Source organism: Microcaecilia unicolor, chromosome 9, assembly GCF_901765095.1.
Source record: "Microcaecilia unicolor chromosome 9, aMicUni1.1, whole genome shotgun sequence".
NCBI classification, from domain to species: Eukaryota; Metazoa; Chordata; class Amphibia; order Gymnophiona; family Siphonopidae; genus Microcaecilia; species Microcaecilia unicolor.
In genome coordinates, this window is record NC_044039.1 from 1,321,837 (window position 1) to 1,342,183 (window position 20,347).

Here is a 20,347-nt window from a genome sequence, read left to right on the forward strand (position 1 = left end):
AGTACAGAAAAAATTAGATCAAATACAAATTGAAACAAGCCACTTGCCCTGTGCTAGGAAATCAATGGGTTACATGACTACAGTAGAAACATACAAATCAATTCATTTTAAATCCAGTATATATACACACTTTCCTGCCTGCAGGGAACAAGGATAATAAAATACTGTTAGGATTGGGGCTGAATTTTTTTTTTTTTTTAAAGCCACAATGTCCCAAAGTTCCAGCCTGGTCCTGTGCACACACTGCTTTGTTGTGAGAGACAACTACTTACTAACATTACACAAGTGTGTAAGACAAAGCTCAAAGCACACTTGGGGAAGAGTAAGGTGAAAGGACTGAAAACCTGATTACAAAACAAGTTGTTGGGTTTTTCGTGTTTTTTTTAAAGGGGGGGGGGGGGGGTAAGTATGGGAAACTGCCTGCCCTCCCTTTTAAAATGTTAGTAGTGAGAGGGAGAAAAGTGGATCTCTTCCCTTTGCATCGATATAATGTATTGGAAAGAAAGGAACCCTTTTAAGTAACACACAAAATGCTTATGGCTTAGTTTCTGGTAAGGGGAGATGGGGATCTGTTTTTCTCTTCTCCAGTGTTCAGACCCAGTACCACTTACCAAGCTTGTAGCCCCTTAAGTTGAATTTCAGGCTTTTTTTTTCTGACCCTTCTTCCATACCTGAGCAAAATCTATGCCCGCAGGAGCTGAGGCCAAGCCTCTTAAAGCCATGCTGTCAGCCCCATCTCCATCCCAAAATGCAATGTGCTGCTGCTTGTCCTGTAGAAGGGTTGATCCTAGACAACCAGGCCTGGATTAATGCCTCCTAGGTTCACGTAGCTCCTGAGTCCAATTGTGTAGCTTTTGGTGCCTGTCAGTCTTTTTTTTTTTTTTTTCTTCTTGCCAGATCCTGGGTAAGGTCCAGCATCTTTAGTGGCTTCCAAAGTTGAGACCTTGGTTTTTCATCTGTGCTCTAGGGCCAGGGGAAAGTCAGAAGTTCTGTCCTCCACTTACAGAAAATAATGCAGGAGCACTACACGGTTTCTGACACAGTCACAGATGAGTTGCATAGGTAAAGTACCTCCGAGGTTAGCAGTGGCTACTTTGTAGCCAGGATTTATCAGCAATAAGTGTGAGAAAAGGAAAGATGTTGGCAGCTTCAGGAATGCATGAGGAACTCACTTTTACATTATTTTTTTTTTTGTATAAGAGATAACATCCTGTAGCCAAAGGAAAGAAACATGAAGTACAAACACAAGTCCTACATCCTTTCTCCTACCTAACCTCAGTTAAGTAATTCAGCCATAGTTGTGGGTGGGTTTTGTTTTTTTAAACATAAGTCAGCCTAAGACAATTAAAATGCTCAGTCCAACTTCAACCTGTAAAGTGATCACAAGAGCTTCCCAATTTGCAGGCAGACAAGGTTGGGCTCTCATTGCACCTACACCACTTCTGACTCCAGCACCTTCCTGGACTATTTTTTAAACAAATACAACACAATTTGTTTGAAGTGTGGAAATAAACACATGGAAAATGAACCAACAGCATGTAAAGAAATGATCAACTGATCAGCACAGGGAAAGCTACTAGGGATGTAACCTCCTGCCCATTCTGTCTATTCCCTGGCACATCCAGCAGCCTTTCTGGGAAGTGATGCTTCCGGATCTTCTAGCCTATGTCCACTAACAACTGTGTGTCCTGCCAGTCACAGGCACCCTCTGCAGAGAAAGAAGCCTGGACCTAGCAGGGTGATGCACTTATGTAAGTCCTGAATCAGTGTTAAACTGTTCAAGACAAGTTGGGTGGAGCTTGTGCCTTCTGGTTCATACCTACCAATCTGCAGTGAAACAAGAACTCTTCCTCCCCCCCCCCCCCCCCCCCAGTTTCTCTGGCCTTGTACTATTGGGTAGCGAAGAGACTTGTTCATCAGCACCCTAAAAGCAGTAATACCTGGCAGAATTCTTATAGGAGTTTATTAAATTTAGTTTAAGTAAGCAGGTTAGCTTGACCTGATTTCCAGCAAACACAGATCCTCAACCTCAGAGCTCTTATAAAGTGATTTTTTTTCTACTTCCACTGTCATCAGTGTCCTGAGCTAGAGTCTACACATGAGCTCAAGCCTCCTTCAACCTGTGGGTGACATTCTTCAGATCTGGATCTCACAGCTACAAGCCTAGGTTGCTTTTTTTTTTTTTTTTTTAAGCTCATGAATTTCTTCTTGCTCCTTTGAAAGCAGCTGTTACCAGTCTTTCTTCACTACTACCCCTATTCCCCCCCCCCCCCCCCATCAGTCAGTCGTGCCACTGCCCAAATCACAAGGCTCTTTCCAGAAGCCCAATTAATGCGAGTCCAGCCAGTAGATGCTCTCCATCTTCCTCCCTGTGCTATATTCAGGTCCTCAGCAACAGCCCAGTGCGGATTTTCCTGGACTCACCAGGGCCAGAGTTAGGAACAGGCACCTGTTCCAATTGCTCTTCCGGCACAAGCTACATTTTCAAATCCTCACTGTGCCTAAGTCTTCCCTTCGTTCCTAAACCAGCTTTATGCCCCTAGGTTCTTACATTTCTTTTCTTTCAGTGGAGCCACCCTTTGCCTCACTGTCCCTGCCCTGTATAGCACTAAACCACCTCCTACGTGAGGCTCTAATATCGATGCCACTGCAGCTGTTTGTGCTGTTCAACACAGCAACAGAAAAATTGCAGACAAAGACCATATAGCCCATCCATGCCCTCTACTCTCCCTCCCTTACAGATATAAGGCTCATAAGGAAGAACTGGCTGATGCATGGCAGGCGATGCACTAGCACTTCCTTCCATGGGGTAGAGCAGAGTGGCAATGCTGTTTTTCAAGACAGGGTTAGAAGGAAATGGAACCAGTAGCTGTGCTACAATTTTGGTAATGTTTTCAGTTACTGCTCAGGGCGTCCAACTTCTGGAGCTGGTGTTTATAACAAGCATTTGTCCCACCCCCTCAAGATGTACTGAACCAGAAAAAAAACTAATTATTATCTAAAATCAGCTATTGACAATGGACCTTCAGTCAGCACTATATCTACATGACACCAGCAGCAGCTGTCCTGCAGTGCTTTGAGCCTTCGCTGTAGCATATTAAGAGACTGGCAAAGACTTTGTATTCGCTGCCAGGGCACAAGGTTCTCAGAGAGCTGCATACCATAGAGGTAGTAAACACACAACGCTCACTCCTGCCTATGCATTATGAATACCCGAACCACTGAACACGCTGCTAGGTCTCAAGGACTAGGAATGAAGACCAAAGTGCCAGAACCACCCCATGTTTCACTGGAACAGGGCAGCCTCCAGTACTTGAATTCAGATTTGTAGGTGGTGAAAGGTGGTACAGTGGTTAAAGCTGTTCTTAGAGTTAGAAGCCCACGTAGAATATGATTCAGCCCAGCTGTTCCCTAACCTCAAACACCAGCTTATTCACAAATTGTTAGCAAGTCTCACCCTCACTTTAAAGCTTCCAGCCACTCTTTTTCATACAGGAGGCACTAACTCTTTCACAGTGAGAGCACACAAAACAGTCCAACATTTGGGTCACTTAGAAACCTATGGGAGGCCCAGAGCAGGCTAAACCATTATGCAGGCAGAGCACAGGGCATCAAAACAAGCAGAGGTAGTTTTAGGAGCAGGGCAGCATGATTGTGAGGGAGGGCCCCAATGAGCCTAAACATTCATTGGATTGGGGAGGGGGAAGCAGTAAGGCTGAAGGAGTGCCTAGGATGCTTAAGATCCTGGCACCAGTCCTAGATTGCACCTCGGTTCAAGCACAACAGAATGGGCAGGTATGGCTTATGCAGCAGGAGGCAGTGGCACTTACAGAGAAGAGACCCAGAGCAGCAGAACTGAATAAGGGGGTACAAAAGACAGCTTCTCTCACCAAAGCATTGATACCCGATTTGCAGTGCAGTGGCTCTGTGCAAAGCTGATTATACCTACTGCTGGGAGAAAGTTATGGAAGGCTGCGCTTGAGCAGAGACCTGCTGCTATTATAGAAGGCAGCGGAGGAGATACAACACAATGTACACAAACTTCCACTTGCAAAAACCACAGCAGTAGCTTGTCAGAAAAAGAAAAAAAAAAAGGGGGGGGGGGGGAGAAGGCTGGTAATAATTAAAAAATATAAAATAAAATATGAATTTCATATCACATCTTAATTTAAAATAATTAAAAAGAAAGCATTTCCTCTTCGTTTAAGCTTAAACCCTGAATAATGCGGAGGCCACAGCAGGCTGCAGTAATGTGGCTCAGACACAAAGCGGCATTCACATTCCCAAACTCTTAACCCCAACGGAGACCTTACACAAGGCATCCAAATAAATAGTTATTTAAAAAAAAAAATGTTGAGTGAATGAATGAGAAAGCAGTCAAATAAAAATCTGTGGAATATAAATTATTACTCTGCACCCACCACCTCACAGAATGAGCTGAGACTCACCCTGGCCCCCGACTACCTCCACCCCCTTCCCTGGTTATTGCTGAGCAGGTGGGGCACAGTGACAGCACAGCATGACATGGCATGGCAAGGGGGGGAGGGGAGGGTTCTTTGTTCTTCAGGCATTGCGACCCTGGTCGAGACACAGCAGCAGCTCCAGGCCCTGCCACCCTCAGAAAAGGCAACAGTGACGTCAAACAAAGAATCGTGTGTGACTGTGTCTGTTTAGCTTCAGGATCTTGCCGAGCCGCTGCTTCGCCGTTGCCATGCCTTTCTTTGGCCGTTTGCCTGCAGATTGAAAGACAAGTCAGTCACTGGAGCGAGTTTGATTTGTTTTGATGCTCAGTTATTTTTTCTTATTGAAGAAAAATGTAAAAGCTCTGGAATGACATTCTCTGGCTTTTTGCTTCCCAAGACACTGTCTTGCTTTCTTAATTATTGTAAGTTACCAGCGGTATAGAAGTATACTGTAATCTAAGGGTGACCTCCTTCCCAGTTTATCCAGCACCTGCTAACAGGAAATTCAGACGTGCTACACTGTAACATAGCCCACCAGCAATATTCAGCAGCCATGAAGAGGGAGGGCCATTGAATAGTGCCAAATGGCCAGGCAGTGTAGTTAGTACTGCAGAAGAGCCCAGGCAGAGACGGCACAAGCTAAGCAGCAAAAAGGGAGCTCTAACTTCATAGCGGCTGCTGCCCAGTTCACTTCCAGATGACTACACATACCTGGACATTCACTGGCTCGAACTGACTATCCATTGACTGACCTGTATTTTTAAATCGTACCTTTGAAAGGTTAGGGCCCCATAGTCAAAGGAACTCATATGTTTAGCTGTAGCTGTTAAATATACAAGTCCCCATCCATTAATTTTCATCAGCAACACTAACTGAAGACCCCCTTAAAACACCTTAGCACCATACAGATAAGTGCTTTAAGTTAGAGCCTAACTAAGGACCACTGCTAAACATCGCCTCCATCTATATATTCTGAGCTGTTATCTATCTGGAAATGGACATGGGGAAGCCACCTCTTGCCCCGGGATTGGTAGCATGGACTAGTGCTACTAAGTGGGTTTCTGCCAGGTACTTGTGACCTGGATTAGATGGACCAGTGGTCTGACCCTGTACATACATCATTCTTTTTGGTGATTTTGCCCTGCAATTTGTCATTATTTGCTTCCAGTAGCTGTACAAGACTCTCTGTCTACATTTGTACCTGATCAATGGAAGGTTAAATGATTTTCCAAGATCACAAGGACCGACAATGGGATCGGAGCCCTGGCTTCAACAATTCTCAGCCCACTGCTCTAATGATTCACAGTAAAGCTCTGCCCTCGGCCTGCAACATTCGCATTCTGGGAGCAACACCTGGGTGACATGGCACTCACTCTGAGTTCTGAAACTGCAGCACTATACCTTTTGTGGCCTGGTTGCTGATGGGGGGTGGGTTGGATGCAGGTCTCTTGGTTGGGTGAAGGGGCAGAGATGGAGAGCTCTCCGTACACGACCTCTCTGGACTAAGGCTGCCATGGCTTAGCCGACACTCCCCTGCTATCAGGCACTTCTTGTTCCAGTTCTCTCTCTGGATGAAGCTCTTACTTGACTGACTCTTCTGAATCGCTTCAGGCGTCGAGCCTTCCTTTTTAACACATTTTGGAGGTTTTCCTGCCTCCTGCAGGAGGAACAGCATTATTTTTTTTAGAATTGAATTTATAATCTTCAGAGCAAAAATACCGCCCCCCCCCCCCAAAAAAAAAAAAACTTACAAAACCTAAACAGAAACAGAACATGAAAGCAAATGTTCAAACACCAAAATAGTACAGCTAAAAATGTACCGACTGAGTTTTTCTAGGAAAAGTTTTATTCCGAACAAGGTTGACAGGTGGGGTTAAGGGTCCTCCACATGCGATGGTATTATAGGGCAGTTCAGTGATGTGCCACCACAGAGTGGTTTCAGAATCATCCCTACAAACTGTGGACAGGCACAGAGCAGAATTTAGTGGGGCAGATTCCTTTCGGTTCTCTTAAGTGGCTCCCCAGCTGTCATTGTATATTAGGGGGGTGACACTAGCCCACTGAAGATTTGGGATGCATCAGGTGCCCATCCAGAGTTTCCAATTTCCAGGTACAGCACTATTGGTCATAACTCAGTCCAGGGGATTGGGGAGGCTGGGGTAATTTGTGGATGATGATACTTTTGTGCCTTTTGCTAGGGATTATCAGCTCCCTCGGGAGCTTCACTATGGCCATTGCCATGTGATACACTTGTTACAAGGTAAATTAATTTGGTGAATACACTGAATTGGAAAACTAGGCACTTTTTGGCTGCATTGCATTCTTCTCTCAGGGATTTGTCACTACCTGACTTGCAACACCGACAGAAGTAGGGACATGAGCTGGGGATCTCTTATGAGCTGTTTGAGTGGATGTGGGATGCTATGGAGACTGCTTTTGTGACAGTAGCAAGTGCTGCCACCGTGCAAAAGAATAATTTTAAACTTTTGTACCAATGTACTTGATGCATGACAGGATTCAACACTGGTACCCACAAGCTTCATCAGACTGTTGGAAACAATGTGAACATAAAGATACTCCTAAGGCTGAAGCCTTCTGGAAAAGTGTGCAGTACCAGATCTGTAGGTGAACAGCTCACCTGGTGGCCTGGGACAGAATGTTTTTGTTTTTTTGACCAGACATACAAGGGCCAAAGCGAGCTCAGGTTATACTTGCGGGGCACTTCTTGAATGAGGCAAGGCTGACGCTAGGGGCCAGCTGGAGCAGTGTGGAACCAATCTCTATACACGCCCAGAAAATTAGGTTGAGATATATTTATGAAATGCAGGAATTCATTGCCATGCGACATTAATTGCATTGCCGTGTTGGCAGCTGCTTCTCACTTTAGCTATAAGACCTGGAGTCAGGACTTACACAATGTACGTGAAGAGCTGTAAAGGACATTTCACCGAGATGGCTTCTCTTACCTCAGGATGTAGTCTGGGAGCTGTATCCAGCTGTCGGACCCACACTGACATTCTCAAGTCTCTTTCTCCCTTTATATGGCAGCCTACGGAGACAAGAGATGCCTACTTAATACAATGAATGAACCTTAGAAAAATGTTAAATTTACAGACAGAAAATTTCAGGAGAAGCAGAATCCATACTGCACACAATATTAAATTCTGTTGTCAAAGTGTAAAATTCAATCTTTTTTTTCCCCTCAGTATTTCAGAGTTCAAGTTTTTTTTTGTCATCTCTGGACTACTGTAATTCACAGAAATTTATTTATTTATTTTAGGACATTTATACCCCGCCTTTTGCCGCAGTTTTGCAGCCCCAAAGCGGCTTACAATGAACTAATAAAATAAATACAGTTACAATTACATGTCAATAGTTAGGGCGGGAAAGCTGGATGGGAAAGGTAAGGGAGACGAAGATGGGCAACAGAAGTCCCGGTGGGCCAAGAGGAATGATGGGAATCCAGTCCATCACGAACAGGTCCAGCAAGGAGAATTAAGCTCCGAAGAAAATTACTGAAGATGCTAAAGTTGACTCAGAACACAGCTGCTGGGCTGATTACTAGAAAGGAGTATATTTGACCAAGTGATCCCATTATTTAACAAATAATATTCTCTGTGCTTAAACTGAAGCAATTATGTTTAATTCCATCTTTTTTTTTCTCAGCATTTCAGAGTATTGGTTCAGGCTGTTTTTTTGTCATCTCTGAACTATTGTAATTCACTATATCTGGGTATTTCACAGAAATTACTGAAAACAGCTAAGGCTGATTTGTAGGAAATGTTTTATCATGTGATCCCATTATTTGCTGGTCTTCATTGGCTCCCTATAGAAGCACAAATTGTTTTAAAAACATTATATGATGTTGCTCCGGATGACTTTCTTTTATTTTCTTCAGCAGGTACTTCTTTTAAGGGTGACAGTGTGGATCGTCTTATTTTTCAGCTACCATCTTTGAAAGGTGTAAAATATAAATCACTATATGTTCAATCTTTTAGTTTTCCAGGCCATTAGAATTTGGAATCCTCTTCTACTGGATATTAGTTCTTCCTCTTATCTGTTTCACAGAAAGTTGAAAAAAAAAAACTTATCTTTTTGCAAAGTATATTTTCTGAATTGAGGAGATTGATTTGTATAGTTATACACAAGTTAATACTTTATCATTTGGTACCTATATGATTGTTATGCTTGGCCCTCTTTGTTACCGGATTTGGCAGGATACAAGCCTCTTGTAGGCTTAGGTCTAGGATGGGACAAGAAGTACCTTCCCTTCTTCTCTTGGCGGTCCGGGTTCAACCACACTGGCTGTAAAAGGATGGAGATTTCCTCTACGAGCATCAGCTTGTGCTGAGAGCTGTGTGACAATGCTCTCTGTGGGTAGTTTGGTGGTCTGACGCCAATGCAGGGCGTAACCGAGATGAACTCTGAAGAACCCACTAGTCGGAGGTTACAAGGTGCCACCTGCGATGAAAAAAACAATTTTGGCCTCCCCCTTACTGGTAGGCTGCCTGAGATGGTTACTTTGAGTGTGGCTAAGCTCTTTTGGAGCCAGTCAAAAGCTTATCCCTTGCTTTGACTGGGGCGCCAGAGGACAGGATTGGCGAGGCCGAGAACACTGGGATTGAAGCTGCCAAGCAGTAGAGCAGTAGGGTTGCAGGAACTTATGCCTTTGAGAATAGTAGGTTTGTCAGCTTGGCCCACTCAAAACCCTCTTTGAGGAAGAGGATACAGCTGGAGGGTGCTGAGAATTTGGATGGTGTCAGTATGTTTCTTTATGAGGTCTTACCTCAAAACAAGTTGTCAACCCGGCAAGGAACTTCCGCCAACCTCTCCTGAACCTGGAAGCTATTATCAAAGGCACCATATGTGCCCCTGGCCAGATATTTTCTACACTCTAGCTGCTTGCTAGCCAACTGGTGAAGCTCTGCGGCCTGCTCCTGTGGGAGAGAATCTGCAAGACTTAGTGTACTGCAGATCAAAGACTGCAAGTACAGAAAGAAATTCTATCACGTAACATGACATCTCAAAAATGCTCACTGGTTACCTCACACCACATCACATACAAAATCTTGTTGCTAGATTACAAGACCCACACCACACCTCTGAAGAACCTTCCTACCTTGCATGCTACCTAGTTCCATACTCTCCTGCACGAGCTCTCCGATCTGCCCACCTGAATCTACTTAATGTGCCAAGCTACAGGAATCTCAATCACGAACACAACCACACTATTTTCAGTACAGGGTCCCAAATTCTGGAACTATTCCTGTGCCCTTTGCCAGCCCCTACTCTAGCACAATTCAAGCCTGATCAACTTCCTTATTTCAAGATTCCTATCCTTAATCTCGTTCTTTCCCCTCTCTCCCCCTCCCCTTAGGACTGCATTGACCTCTGGTGAAGCCTTGCTTCTGTACTCCACCCCCCCCATCAAAGATTGTAGTTCCACCCTCCTTACCTACCATACGTTGTCTAGTCTTACAGTTCATCTCCCCTCATTTTAGAACATAAGCTGCCCAAATAGTACCTACTATAGGGCAACGAGCACAGAGGCCTGAAAAGCTTTCCTCTCAAACAAGTCCAGTGTCCTGGCCTCTCTACCTGTGGGTGCCAAGGCATGAGTCCTGGAGCTCCTAGCTCGTTTGAGAGCGGATTTGTCCACCAGAGAATGGTGAGGCAGCTGAGCCCTCTTGAATCCAGGAGCCTTTTGGATACGGTACTGTGCATCTACTTTCTTAGCTGCAACCTGCACTGAGAGGGGAGATTCCCAGTTCTTCATCAGTGCATCCTTAAGGATAGGGTGCAATGGTGCAGTGACCCCTTCCTTAGGAGGAGACGTGGGCTCTTCCTCTGTTTCTAACTTAAATGGAATGGCAGAAGCCATTTCCCTGATAAAATTAGTGAGACACACAGGTAGAGATTTACGGCTCTCTTGAGGTGAGGAGGGATTAGAAGGCATCCTATAAGACTCTTCCAAGAAGAAATGTGGGGCCTCCTCTGAATTCACTATGTTCAGATTATACTGAATGAGTTTCTGCCTGCCTCAACTCAGTGGACCCATGTTCACGTCCCGAAGAGCGCTGAGGCACAGCTCTACTTCTCTGACTCTGGGGAAGCCTCTTCCCCCCGATGTCAAGAGCGGTAATGTATGGATCAATGCTCACGTTGATCCCCTTTGAGGTGCTGGGTCTAGGATCTCTCCACCCGCATGGAAAGAGACTCAGAAAGAACCTGGATTTGATCTGCAGTTGGCGCAAATGCCCTCTATGCCTGAGCAGCTCCTCCCTAAGCATAGCTCAGAATCACTCATCGAAGGAAGGCATAGATAAAGGCAGGAGAGCCAGAAGAAAGGCGTCGGTGTCACAGCAGTAGTGGGGACCTGGCTGCTAGGAAACTTGTGCATTAGCACCTCTTTCAAGGAGAGGGAGCACTCTTTCCCATGCTGGTGCTTCTCGGGTACTGAAGCCTATGCTTCTTGGGCTTCCCCCGATGCACAGCATCGTGATCCTTCAGTGCTGACAAGGATGACATCAAACCCATACGTGCTCTCGGTGTCGGGTCTGATGCTGACCAGTCTCAGGGCCTACTCTCTGTGCCTAGTGTCAAGAGAGGCGGAAAACCTCCTTGATGCCGGTACACTCCCAGTGGATGCTGAAGTCTTGGCAGCCATCGAGACTGAAGCTTCTGGTGCCAATGTCGATTTATCTGCCTTTGAGGAGCCAAAAAGCTTTTCCTGTTGAACTACAAAGCTCTCTGTGTCCTCATCTGCATTTCCAAACAGAGAACAAGAGTTAGGCTCATGGTCAGATCCAAGGTACCTGATGCACCAGTTGTGGAGATCTCCCGATTACATTGGATACACCTCTTGAAGCCACCGGGGGTTTTCTTGGACATTGAGAAAGAGATTGCAGAAAGGTTATTAAGATCTACTAGTGAAAGAAAAGCTATAGTTTCAGATCAGAGACAGATACATTATCCCAAAACATCTAAATGTGCATTTTCAATTGCAGGTCTACTTTTGTGGAGTAGTCTTCCAGGCACCTTACACTTTAGTTCTTCCTTGAAGGATTTTAAGAAGGCTTTAAAAACACATCTGTTCTTTCAGGTTTTTAATATTTGAAATAATTGTAAGTGAAGGGCAACCCAAAACCACTGCTGTATTTGATATATTTTGTTTTGTGTGTATTGTATGTTATTTGATTTTATGGATGTATTTTTATGAATGTATACCGCTGCAGTATATAAGTGGTGGCCAAATTTGAACACTGCCTCATTTTCTGGTTCAAAATTGAAGAGTTTATTCAATTTTGAACCAGAAAATGAGGCAGTGTTCAAATTGAGGTAGGGGCTGTGGCCTGTAAGGGCCTAGCAATACGAGAAAAAAAGGAAACTTCAAGGGTTGAAAAACTGAAAGAAATGACAAGGGAAACTGAAGAAAAGGTAAAATAAAGTGAAAAATATCCAAGAGGACTTGAAAACTCACATGAGAAGACACAAAATATAAAACAAAACAAAAAACAGAAATTGCACTTGTGGAGAACACGAAGATGTGTTCTCCCTGCTCCATGGAAAAACAAAGACTGAGAGACCCATGCTCATGTTGTCAGGCAGGAAGATACCAGTGCATGCGCGGTGGGACGCTGCTAGAAGTTCTTGATCTCACTAGTCAGTGTCCGAACCGGGCTCCATCAGATGACGTCATCCAGCTGTGAGAATATGACTCCGGCTTGACCTCAGAGAATGCATTTTTTGTTAAATACTAAATGACGACTAATTCCTCACCATGTTGCACCGATTCCTGTTCTTCCTTGGGCATTGGTGGGCTGCTACCATACTCCCGAGAGTCTCTTTCTGTACACCCTAGGCGAATGGGTAAACATGTGGGATACTGTAATCCTGCCATTGACAGCATGCCCTGAATAGCTTCCTCTTCCATGCTGGCTGAGGTAGGGTACTCCCTGAAAAACAAAAAGTGCACTTTCTTTTGTCAAAGATTGCTTCTGTATCATGTGTAAAACTCAGACAGAAACTTTTCTATGTTAGTTATTAGCTGTTTCACAGCATCCTTAAGTGTCTACATTACCTGTTGCTTGGAGTCTGTATTCTGGACTGGTGCGACCTGACCAGAGAAGAGTCCCTTGTTTCTACAGAAAGGGCTTCCTCCTCGTCATCACCTGAGGTTTCCGATGAATCCTCTTCTGAGGAACCTTTCTGCTGGAATAACCCAAAGAATGACATGAGAATATGTAAACCAATATTACACAACTCCTACCGCAGTTTAGTGCAAAAAATTAAGCCATATACTTAATATTTTGTACATAAGCACCGCCATACTGGGAAAAGACCAAGGGTCCATCAAGCCCAGCATCCTGTCTCTGACAGCGGCCAATCCAGGCTTCAAGAACTTGGCAAAAACAAAAAAAAAAAAGAAAAGAAATTAATAACGTTCAATAGACTTTTCCTTCAGGAATCTGTCCAAACCCCCCTTAAACTCCATAAGGCCAGCCGCTGCTACAACTTTCTCCAGCAACTAGTTCCAGAGTCCAACTACACGCTAAGTAAAGAAAAACTTTCTCCTATTTGTTTTAAATCTACCATATTCTAGCTTCATCTTGTGTCCCCTGGTTCTATTATTGTTTGAAAGTGTAAACAAATGCTTCAAATCTGCTCGCTCTACTCCGCTCATTATCTTGTAGACTTCTATCATATCACCCCTTAGCCGCCTTTTCTCCAAGCTGAAGAGCCCTAACCTTCTTAGCCTTTCCTCATAGGGAAGTCATTCCATCCTTTTTATCATTTTCGTCGCCCTTCTCTGCACCTTCTCCCTTTGTATCTTTTTTGAGATGTGGCGACCAGACTTGGACACAATATTCGAGGTGCGGTCGCACCATGGAGCGATATAACGGCATTATAACATCCTCGTGTTTGTTTTCCATCCCTTTCCTAATAATACCCAACATTCTGTGCGCTTTCTTAGCCACCGCAGCCTTTTGTACTTAGGTTGCTGCATTGAGGGTGGAAAAAGGGAATTGTTCGGAGCAACACCTAGTGGCCAGATTTAGAGCCCACGATATAAGATAGTGGATCCAGGCCTGCTGTATGGCTCCCAACCAGCAACAGTGAGAAGGTAAGTCTATTAGAACAGGGGAAGAATCCCTGGGTACTTGTGAATGAAAACTAAGGGTGCCATTATCCCAGTACTTTTCCTATTTAAACAGAGGCAGGGAGGTTAGAAAAGAGGAAGCAATGATTCAACAAGTACTCTTTTTAGCATTCTGAAGTCAAAGCCTTTCAAAATGGCCCCTCACAAAAACTCTCGAGTCATGTCATGGTTTTCTGAAAATAACTTATGAAGACAGAGTGCATCTGGATTTCTACGTCAATCTCTTCTCTATTATTTGTTCCTAAAATTAATGATGTTTCTATTAAGTTACATACAACTGTTTGTTTGTTTGTTAGGAGTGCCTTTTCACACTATCTTTCAGTCCATATATTTTGTTTTTGAAGTTTTTCTAGCACTACAGATGATCAGATCTATTAGTTCTTATCTTGACAAGGACACACTCAAACCTTAATTCATAAACAGGAGGAAATAGTTTTCCACTCAAAGAATAGTTAAGCTCAACTCGCTGCTGGAGGATGTGGTAACTGCGGTTAGTGTATTTGGGTTAAAAAAAAAAAAGGTACGGACAAGTTCCTGGAAAGTCCATAATTTGTTACTGAGATAGACATGGGGAAGCCACTGCTTGCCCTGTGATTGGTAGCATGAAATGTTGCTACTAATTGGGTTTCTGTCAGGTACTTGTGACCTGGATTGGCCACTGCTGGAAGTAGGATACGGGGATAGATGGACCATTGGTCTGACCCAATATGGCTATTCTAATGTTCTTATGCTTTGGTCATGAATCAGATTATTGTAATTTTCTTTATCAGTCTTTCTCAATACACCCTTAAACGGATTCTGCTTTTACAGAATACAGCAGTGAGATTACTCTATAAAGCTAATCGGTTTGATCATGTCACTTCACTACTGACTGAGTAACACTGGCTTCCAGTGGCCAGCAGAATTCAGTATAAGATCCTTCTTTGGTACATAAGTGTCTTTATTCTGGTCATCCACTATACTAGATTGGAGGGTGGCCAACGTAACACCGATTTTTAAAAAAGGTTCCAGAGGAGATCCGGGAAATTATAGACCGGTGAGTCTGACGTTGGTGCTGGGCAAAATGGTACAGACTATTATTAAGAACAAAATTACAGAGCATATTCAAAAGAATGGATTAATGAGACAAAGTCAACATGGATTTAGTGAAGGGATATCTTGCCTCACCAATCTACTACATTTCTTTGAAGGGGTGAACTAACATGTGGATCAAGGTGAGCTGGTTGATATTGTGTATCTGGATTTTCAGAAGGCGTTTGACAAAGTACCTCATGAAAGACTCCAGAGGAAATTGGAGAGTCATGGGATAGGAGGTAGTGTTCTATTGTGGATTAAAAACTGGTTAAAAGATAGAAAACACTTAAATGGTCAGTATTCTTAATGGAGAAGGGTAGTTAGTAGGGTTCCCCAGGGGTCTGTGCTGGGACCGCTGCTTTTTAACATGTATAAATGACCTAGAGATGGGAGTAACTAGTGAAGTAATTAAATTTGCAGATGACACAAACTTATTCAAAGTCGTTAAATCGCGGGAGGATTGTGAAAAATTACAACAGCACCTTACGAGACTGGGAGATTGGGCATCTAAATGGCAGATGACGTTTAATGTGAGCAAGTGCAAAGTGATGCATGTGGGAAAGAGGAACCCGAATTATAGCTACGTCATGCAAGGTTCCATGTTAGAAGTCACCGACCAAGAAAGGGATCTAGGTTTCGTCGTTGATGATACGTTGAAACCTTCTGCTCAGTGTGTTAGGTATTATTAGGAAAGGAATGGAAAACAAAAATGAGGATATTATAATGCCTTTGTATTGCTCCATGGTGCGACCGCACCTTGAATATTGTGTTCAATTCTGGTTGCCGCATCTCAAAAAAGATATAGCGGAATTAGAAAAGGTGCAGAGAAGGGCAACAAAAATGATAAAGGGGATGGGACGACTTCCCGGAGGAGTAGCCTAGTGGTTAGTGCAGTGGACTTTGATCATGGGGAACTGGGTTCAATTCCCACTGCAGCTCCTTGTGACTGTGGGCAAGTCACTTAACCCTCCATTGCCCCTGGTACAAAATAAGTACCTGAATATATGTAAACCGCTTTGAATGTAGTTGCAAAACACCATAGAAAGGCGGTATATCAAGTCCCATTTCCCTTTCCCTATGAGGAAAGGCTAAAGCGGCTAGGGCTCTTCAGCTTGGAGAAAAGGCGGCTGAGGGGAGATATGATAGAGGTCTATAAAATAATGAGTGGAGTTGAATGGGTAGATGTGAAGCGCCGGTTTACGCTTTCCAAAAATACTAGGACTAGAGGGCATGCGATGAAGCTACAATGTAGCAAATTTAATTACACACTGAGTGAAGAAAACTTTTCTCCAATTTGATTTAAACTCTGGAATTCTTTTGTAAACTCTGCTAAGCTAACCACCTTTACCACATTCTCTGGCAACGGTTTGGACGGCTTCCTAAAGGAAAAGTCCATAGCCCATTATTAAATGGACTTGGCGAAAATCTATTTCTGGGATAAGCAGTATAAAATGTTTTGTACTTTTTTGGGATCGTGCCAGGTATTTGTGACCTGGATTGGCCACTGTTGGAAATAGGATGCTGGGCTTGATGGACCTTTGGTCTTTCCCAGTATGTCAATACTTACGTATGTTGATTCTATGTAATGCATTTATTATTTTCTGGTTTTATTATAGTTCTGCTATACAATTACCCCTCCCTGATGTTTTACATATTTTTGGTGGCTGATATTTGATTTGTTGTTCTAACTGCTTTGATGACCAGCAATATTGCGGTATAACAAATTTTACAAATAAACCCTCTTAAGTTATATAATCTATTAATTGGCAAAAGAAATCACAGTGACTCTGCAGTAGAATTGCCACCCCCTTCTTACCCCTACTCTTTACCCAAACATTCCCTCCATCTATCATTACTCATTGGCCCTCAACACTGCAATTCATCCACAGTCCCTCCCCCCCCTTCCAACAGTGACATTTCTGCTTCTTCCTACCACCACTTAGGGATATCTGACACCCCAGCTGCACTTCCCACCTTTTATTTTATATCCTTTATATTTTGCCCAATTATAAGTACAAATAGACCACGACACACACTACAGACAATTTAACAAAACATTCATCTAACCTATATGCAAGTCTAAAAAGCTTTCACCTCTACATATCCTAAAAACCACACATACAATTACCAAGCCTTTCTGGAAGAAGCCACATCATCTCATCTAAATGATCCATTCCATGTAGAAACTCAAAAGAGTAAAACCTTTCTTCCCAAGGGCCATTTTTCGGAACCTGGTACAGTCAATGGTATTAAGTCACCTGGACTATTGCAATGCACTTTATGTTGGCTGTAAAGAACAAACCATCAAAAAACTTCAAACAGCCCAGAATACCGCAGCTAGACTCATATTTGGGAAAACAAAATATGAAAGTGCAAAACCCCTGAGAAAAATTACACTGGCTCCCACTAAAAGAACATACCGCGTTCAAGATCTGCACGATTGTTCATAAAATCATTTACGGAGATGCCCTGACCTACATGCTAGACCTAGTGGACCTACCACCCAGAAACGCTAAAAATTCTTCCTGCACCTCTCTCAACCTACACTTCCCCAGTTGTAAAGGATTAAAATACAAACTAACACACGCGACCAGCTTTTCTTATATGGGAACACAGCTGTGGAATGCACTTCCAACTCACGAGAACGATCAACGAATTAATTATCTTCCACAAATCTCTGAAGACTTACCTCTTTGACAAAGCCTACCACGAGAACCCATAGCTAACTATAACACAATATCTTCCAACTTGAGTCAGAATGTATCTCTCTACAACTGCTTGATCAAATCCTCTTGTCTTCCTTGACTTCTTTGTAACACCAAATGTATATTTCATCCTGGTATGGCGATGCCACAACAAGTTTTTGTAAGCCACATTGAGCCTGCAAATAGGTGGGAAAATGTGGGATACAAGTGAAATAAATAAAAACAAAAACCCTTCCCAAAACAAAAACCTCCTTACCAACATTTCCAAAGGCTTACTGAAAAACCTTCAACTGTTCCCTAGATTTCACTAAAAGTAACACTGATGGGACTGAACTCCACAGCAGAAACCCAGCCACCCTTCCATCATTTGCTGTTCTCCCCAGCCTCCTACTTCTGCTGCCACTGTTCATACCACTGCCACCTTCGTCTACACAGCTTTCTTCAACAGATTCACCTGGATAGTGCAATCGGTTTCCGAGTCTTCTGAATCTGAAATATCCGAGTATTCTGAGGATCCATTCCTGAGCTCAGTCTTCACACTTTCAAAGAACTCTGTGCAAGAGAGGGACACAAAAGAATCACAGATTTCAAATACCATAAGGTTTTCAGCATACATTTAAATCAATCTTTGAGCTACAGTGGGATGGGGATATCCATGTTAGTGGAAAAACTCTGCAGCTACCTTACCTGATGCACAATATTGATTTCTTGGGAGGTGAACGCATTATGAAATTACTCCTAAAGAACACCTGCTTAAAGAACTGGGATAAACTTTATTTTGCCTTATCTTGTGAGGCAGATGTTCTACTAGGTCAGGGAAATCACTTGACAACACTTTACCATAACATTTTCACATGCACCTTCCTTCCCCCCCCCCCCCCCCCCCCAAGTTTCTGCCAGCAGACCATTCCCCACACTGAATGACAATGGCATCTTAACAGAGAGCTCAGGAACAAATCTGAAAATACGATGGCTGGAATAGCCTCCCAGAGGCAGCAGGAAAAAAAAAAAAAAAAAGATAGGGCTGTAATTGCTGTTATGCATTTCATTCCCTTCTTGCATCTAGTCCTGTTTATCCCATGCTTTTTAAAATTCCACTAAGAGGTGATAATACATGGGGGATGAGGACTGGGTTCCTTATGGGAATTTGTAAACTGGACAATCACTGCCATTTTGGTCTATTTGTCATTTAGTGGATTATTAAAGGACTAGTAAAAAAGGCCCGTTTCTGACACAAATGAAACGGGCGCTAGCAAGGTTTTCCTCGGAGTGTGTATGTTTGAGAGAGTGTATGTGAGAGTGACTGTGTGTGAGAGAGAGAGAGAGAGTGAATGTGCAAGTGTGTGTGTGTGTGTGAGAGAGAGTCTGGGTGCGAGTGTGTCTGTGAGAATGAGTGTGTGCAAGTGCGTATGTGAGACAGTGTGAGAGAGAGAGAGTGTGTGTTTCACATATAGTGTGTGCAAGAGAGTGTGTGTGAGACACAGACTCTCTGTGAGACTGAGTGTATGAGACCAAGAGAGTGTGTGAGTGACTGTGTGACACAGAGTGAATGTGATACAGTGTGAGACATACGGTAGTATGTAAGAGACAGTGTGTGAGAGAGTGTGCGTGTGACAGAGATACCTCCCCCCCTCTGGTGTCAGGCCCCCCCCTCTCTCTCTGGTGTTTAAGCATTACTGTGCAGGACGCTGAGCTCTGGCTGTGCTTCAAGGAACTGACCAATCTTATTTAATAGAATGCACCTCCAACATTCTGAAGCCGAGAAACCTCGTGTGGTTGGTCACTTCTGCTTGTGATGAACCCGGAAGTACGTGATGTCAATTCAGGAGATGGATACAGAGAGCAGGAATGCCTCAGCCATGCAGTCAGCTTCAGAATGTTGGAGGTGCGTTTTATTATATAGGATATCCATAATTCCTTGTCCCTCCCTTATGTTTTCTATGCAGTAAAAACCAGGAAAGCAGCGCAAGAGTGTAGCTAAGCAAAGTATCTGAACCATCAGTGAAACCTAGAACAATCTTTCAACACGTAACACCCAGGATGTTTGTCCACTTTACCATCATAGCAAGGTAACATTAGCCATATCTGTGCCAGACACAACGGCTACATATTACCCAGGACTATTCCAAGCTCTAGAGAGAAAAGTTAAACATACTATTCAATGGTTTCTGAATTTCTGCTTTATCTTCTCCCTCTGATCCCGAGCTTGGCTCTTCCACCTTCCCGTCTCTGGTCTTTTCCGTCCGTGCTCGTTCATCTTCATCCTCGCTGTCTGCAGTGAATAGGCTGGGATCAGCAAATGGCCACCTTTGATCCCTGTGGTCACCACAGAAGTAAAAACGTTACTAATGTTGGTACTCTCTGAAAGCTTGATTACAATACAGTATGTCTATTCTCTGCTGCCCATTTAGGTAAAAATAGAAACTCCTTTACTAGAATAATTAAGGGACTATCAGAAACTTGAAACGTAAAGTACAGTTAGCAACTTAAGCTGACTAGAAATGCTTCCCATTTCAGTCATCAGTCACCAATATTGTGATAGAAAGTGTCCAAATCATGACAACTGATAAGCTGAAAAGAAACATCTTCTGTTTCAGTTATTACTGCACATTCCTTAGCGTTCTTACCAGACCAGTCCAGAACCTGTGGGTTATACTTGCCAGCCAGCAGATGGAAACAGACTGACGACTTGTGAGTTTTGTCCTATAAGGGCACCATGTAGCCTTAAGTCTGTAAAATTTCTCTGTCTACAGCAGATGGTGACAGGCGGATCTGGGAAGATTCTGTTCTGGTTGGTAGGCAGCTCCTGGGCTAGTTGGAGAACCAGATAAGCTGAACCCTAAAACAGATACCCCCTGCTCAAATTATTTAAAAAAAAAAAAGACCAACAATTTCAGAAGCTGAAATGGGATAACTCAGAGGAATCTGAGAAACCTCTGTTGCCT

The 20,347-nt window shown here is 43.5% G+C and overlaps 1 protein-coding gene across 1 annotated transcript in view; it reads right to left on the reverse strand.

Moving 5' to 3' along the window:
- Positions 1–4,119: 4,119 nt before the first annotated feature.
- Positions 4,120–20,347, reverse strand: part of KDM7A (lysine demethylase 7A) — an 83,840-nt gene continuing 67,612 nt past the window's right edge. The window contains 7 exon segments of the mRNA XM_030214130.1: positions 4,120–4,733; positions 5,865–6,120; positions 7,430–7,512; positions 12,243–12,418; positions 12,544–12,674; positions 17,857–17,954; positions 19,558–19,718. Coding sequence (XP_030069990.1) covers positions 4,639–4,733; positions 5,865–6,120; positions 7,430–7,512; positions 12,243–12,418; positions 12,544–12,674; positions 17,857–17,954; positions 19,558–19,718 — 1,000 coding nt within the window. The 3' untranslated portion in view covers positions 4,120–4,638.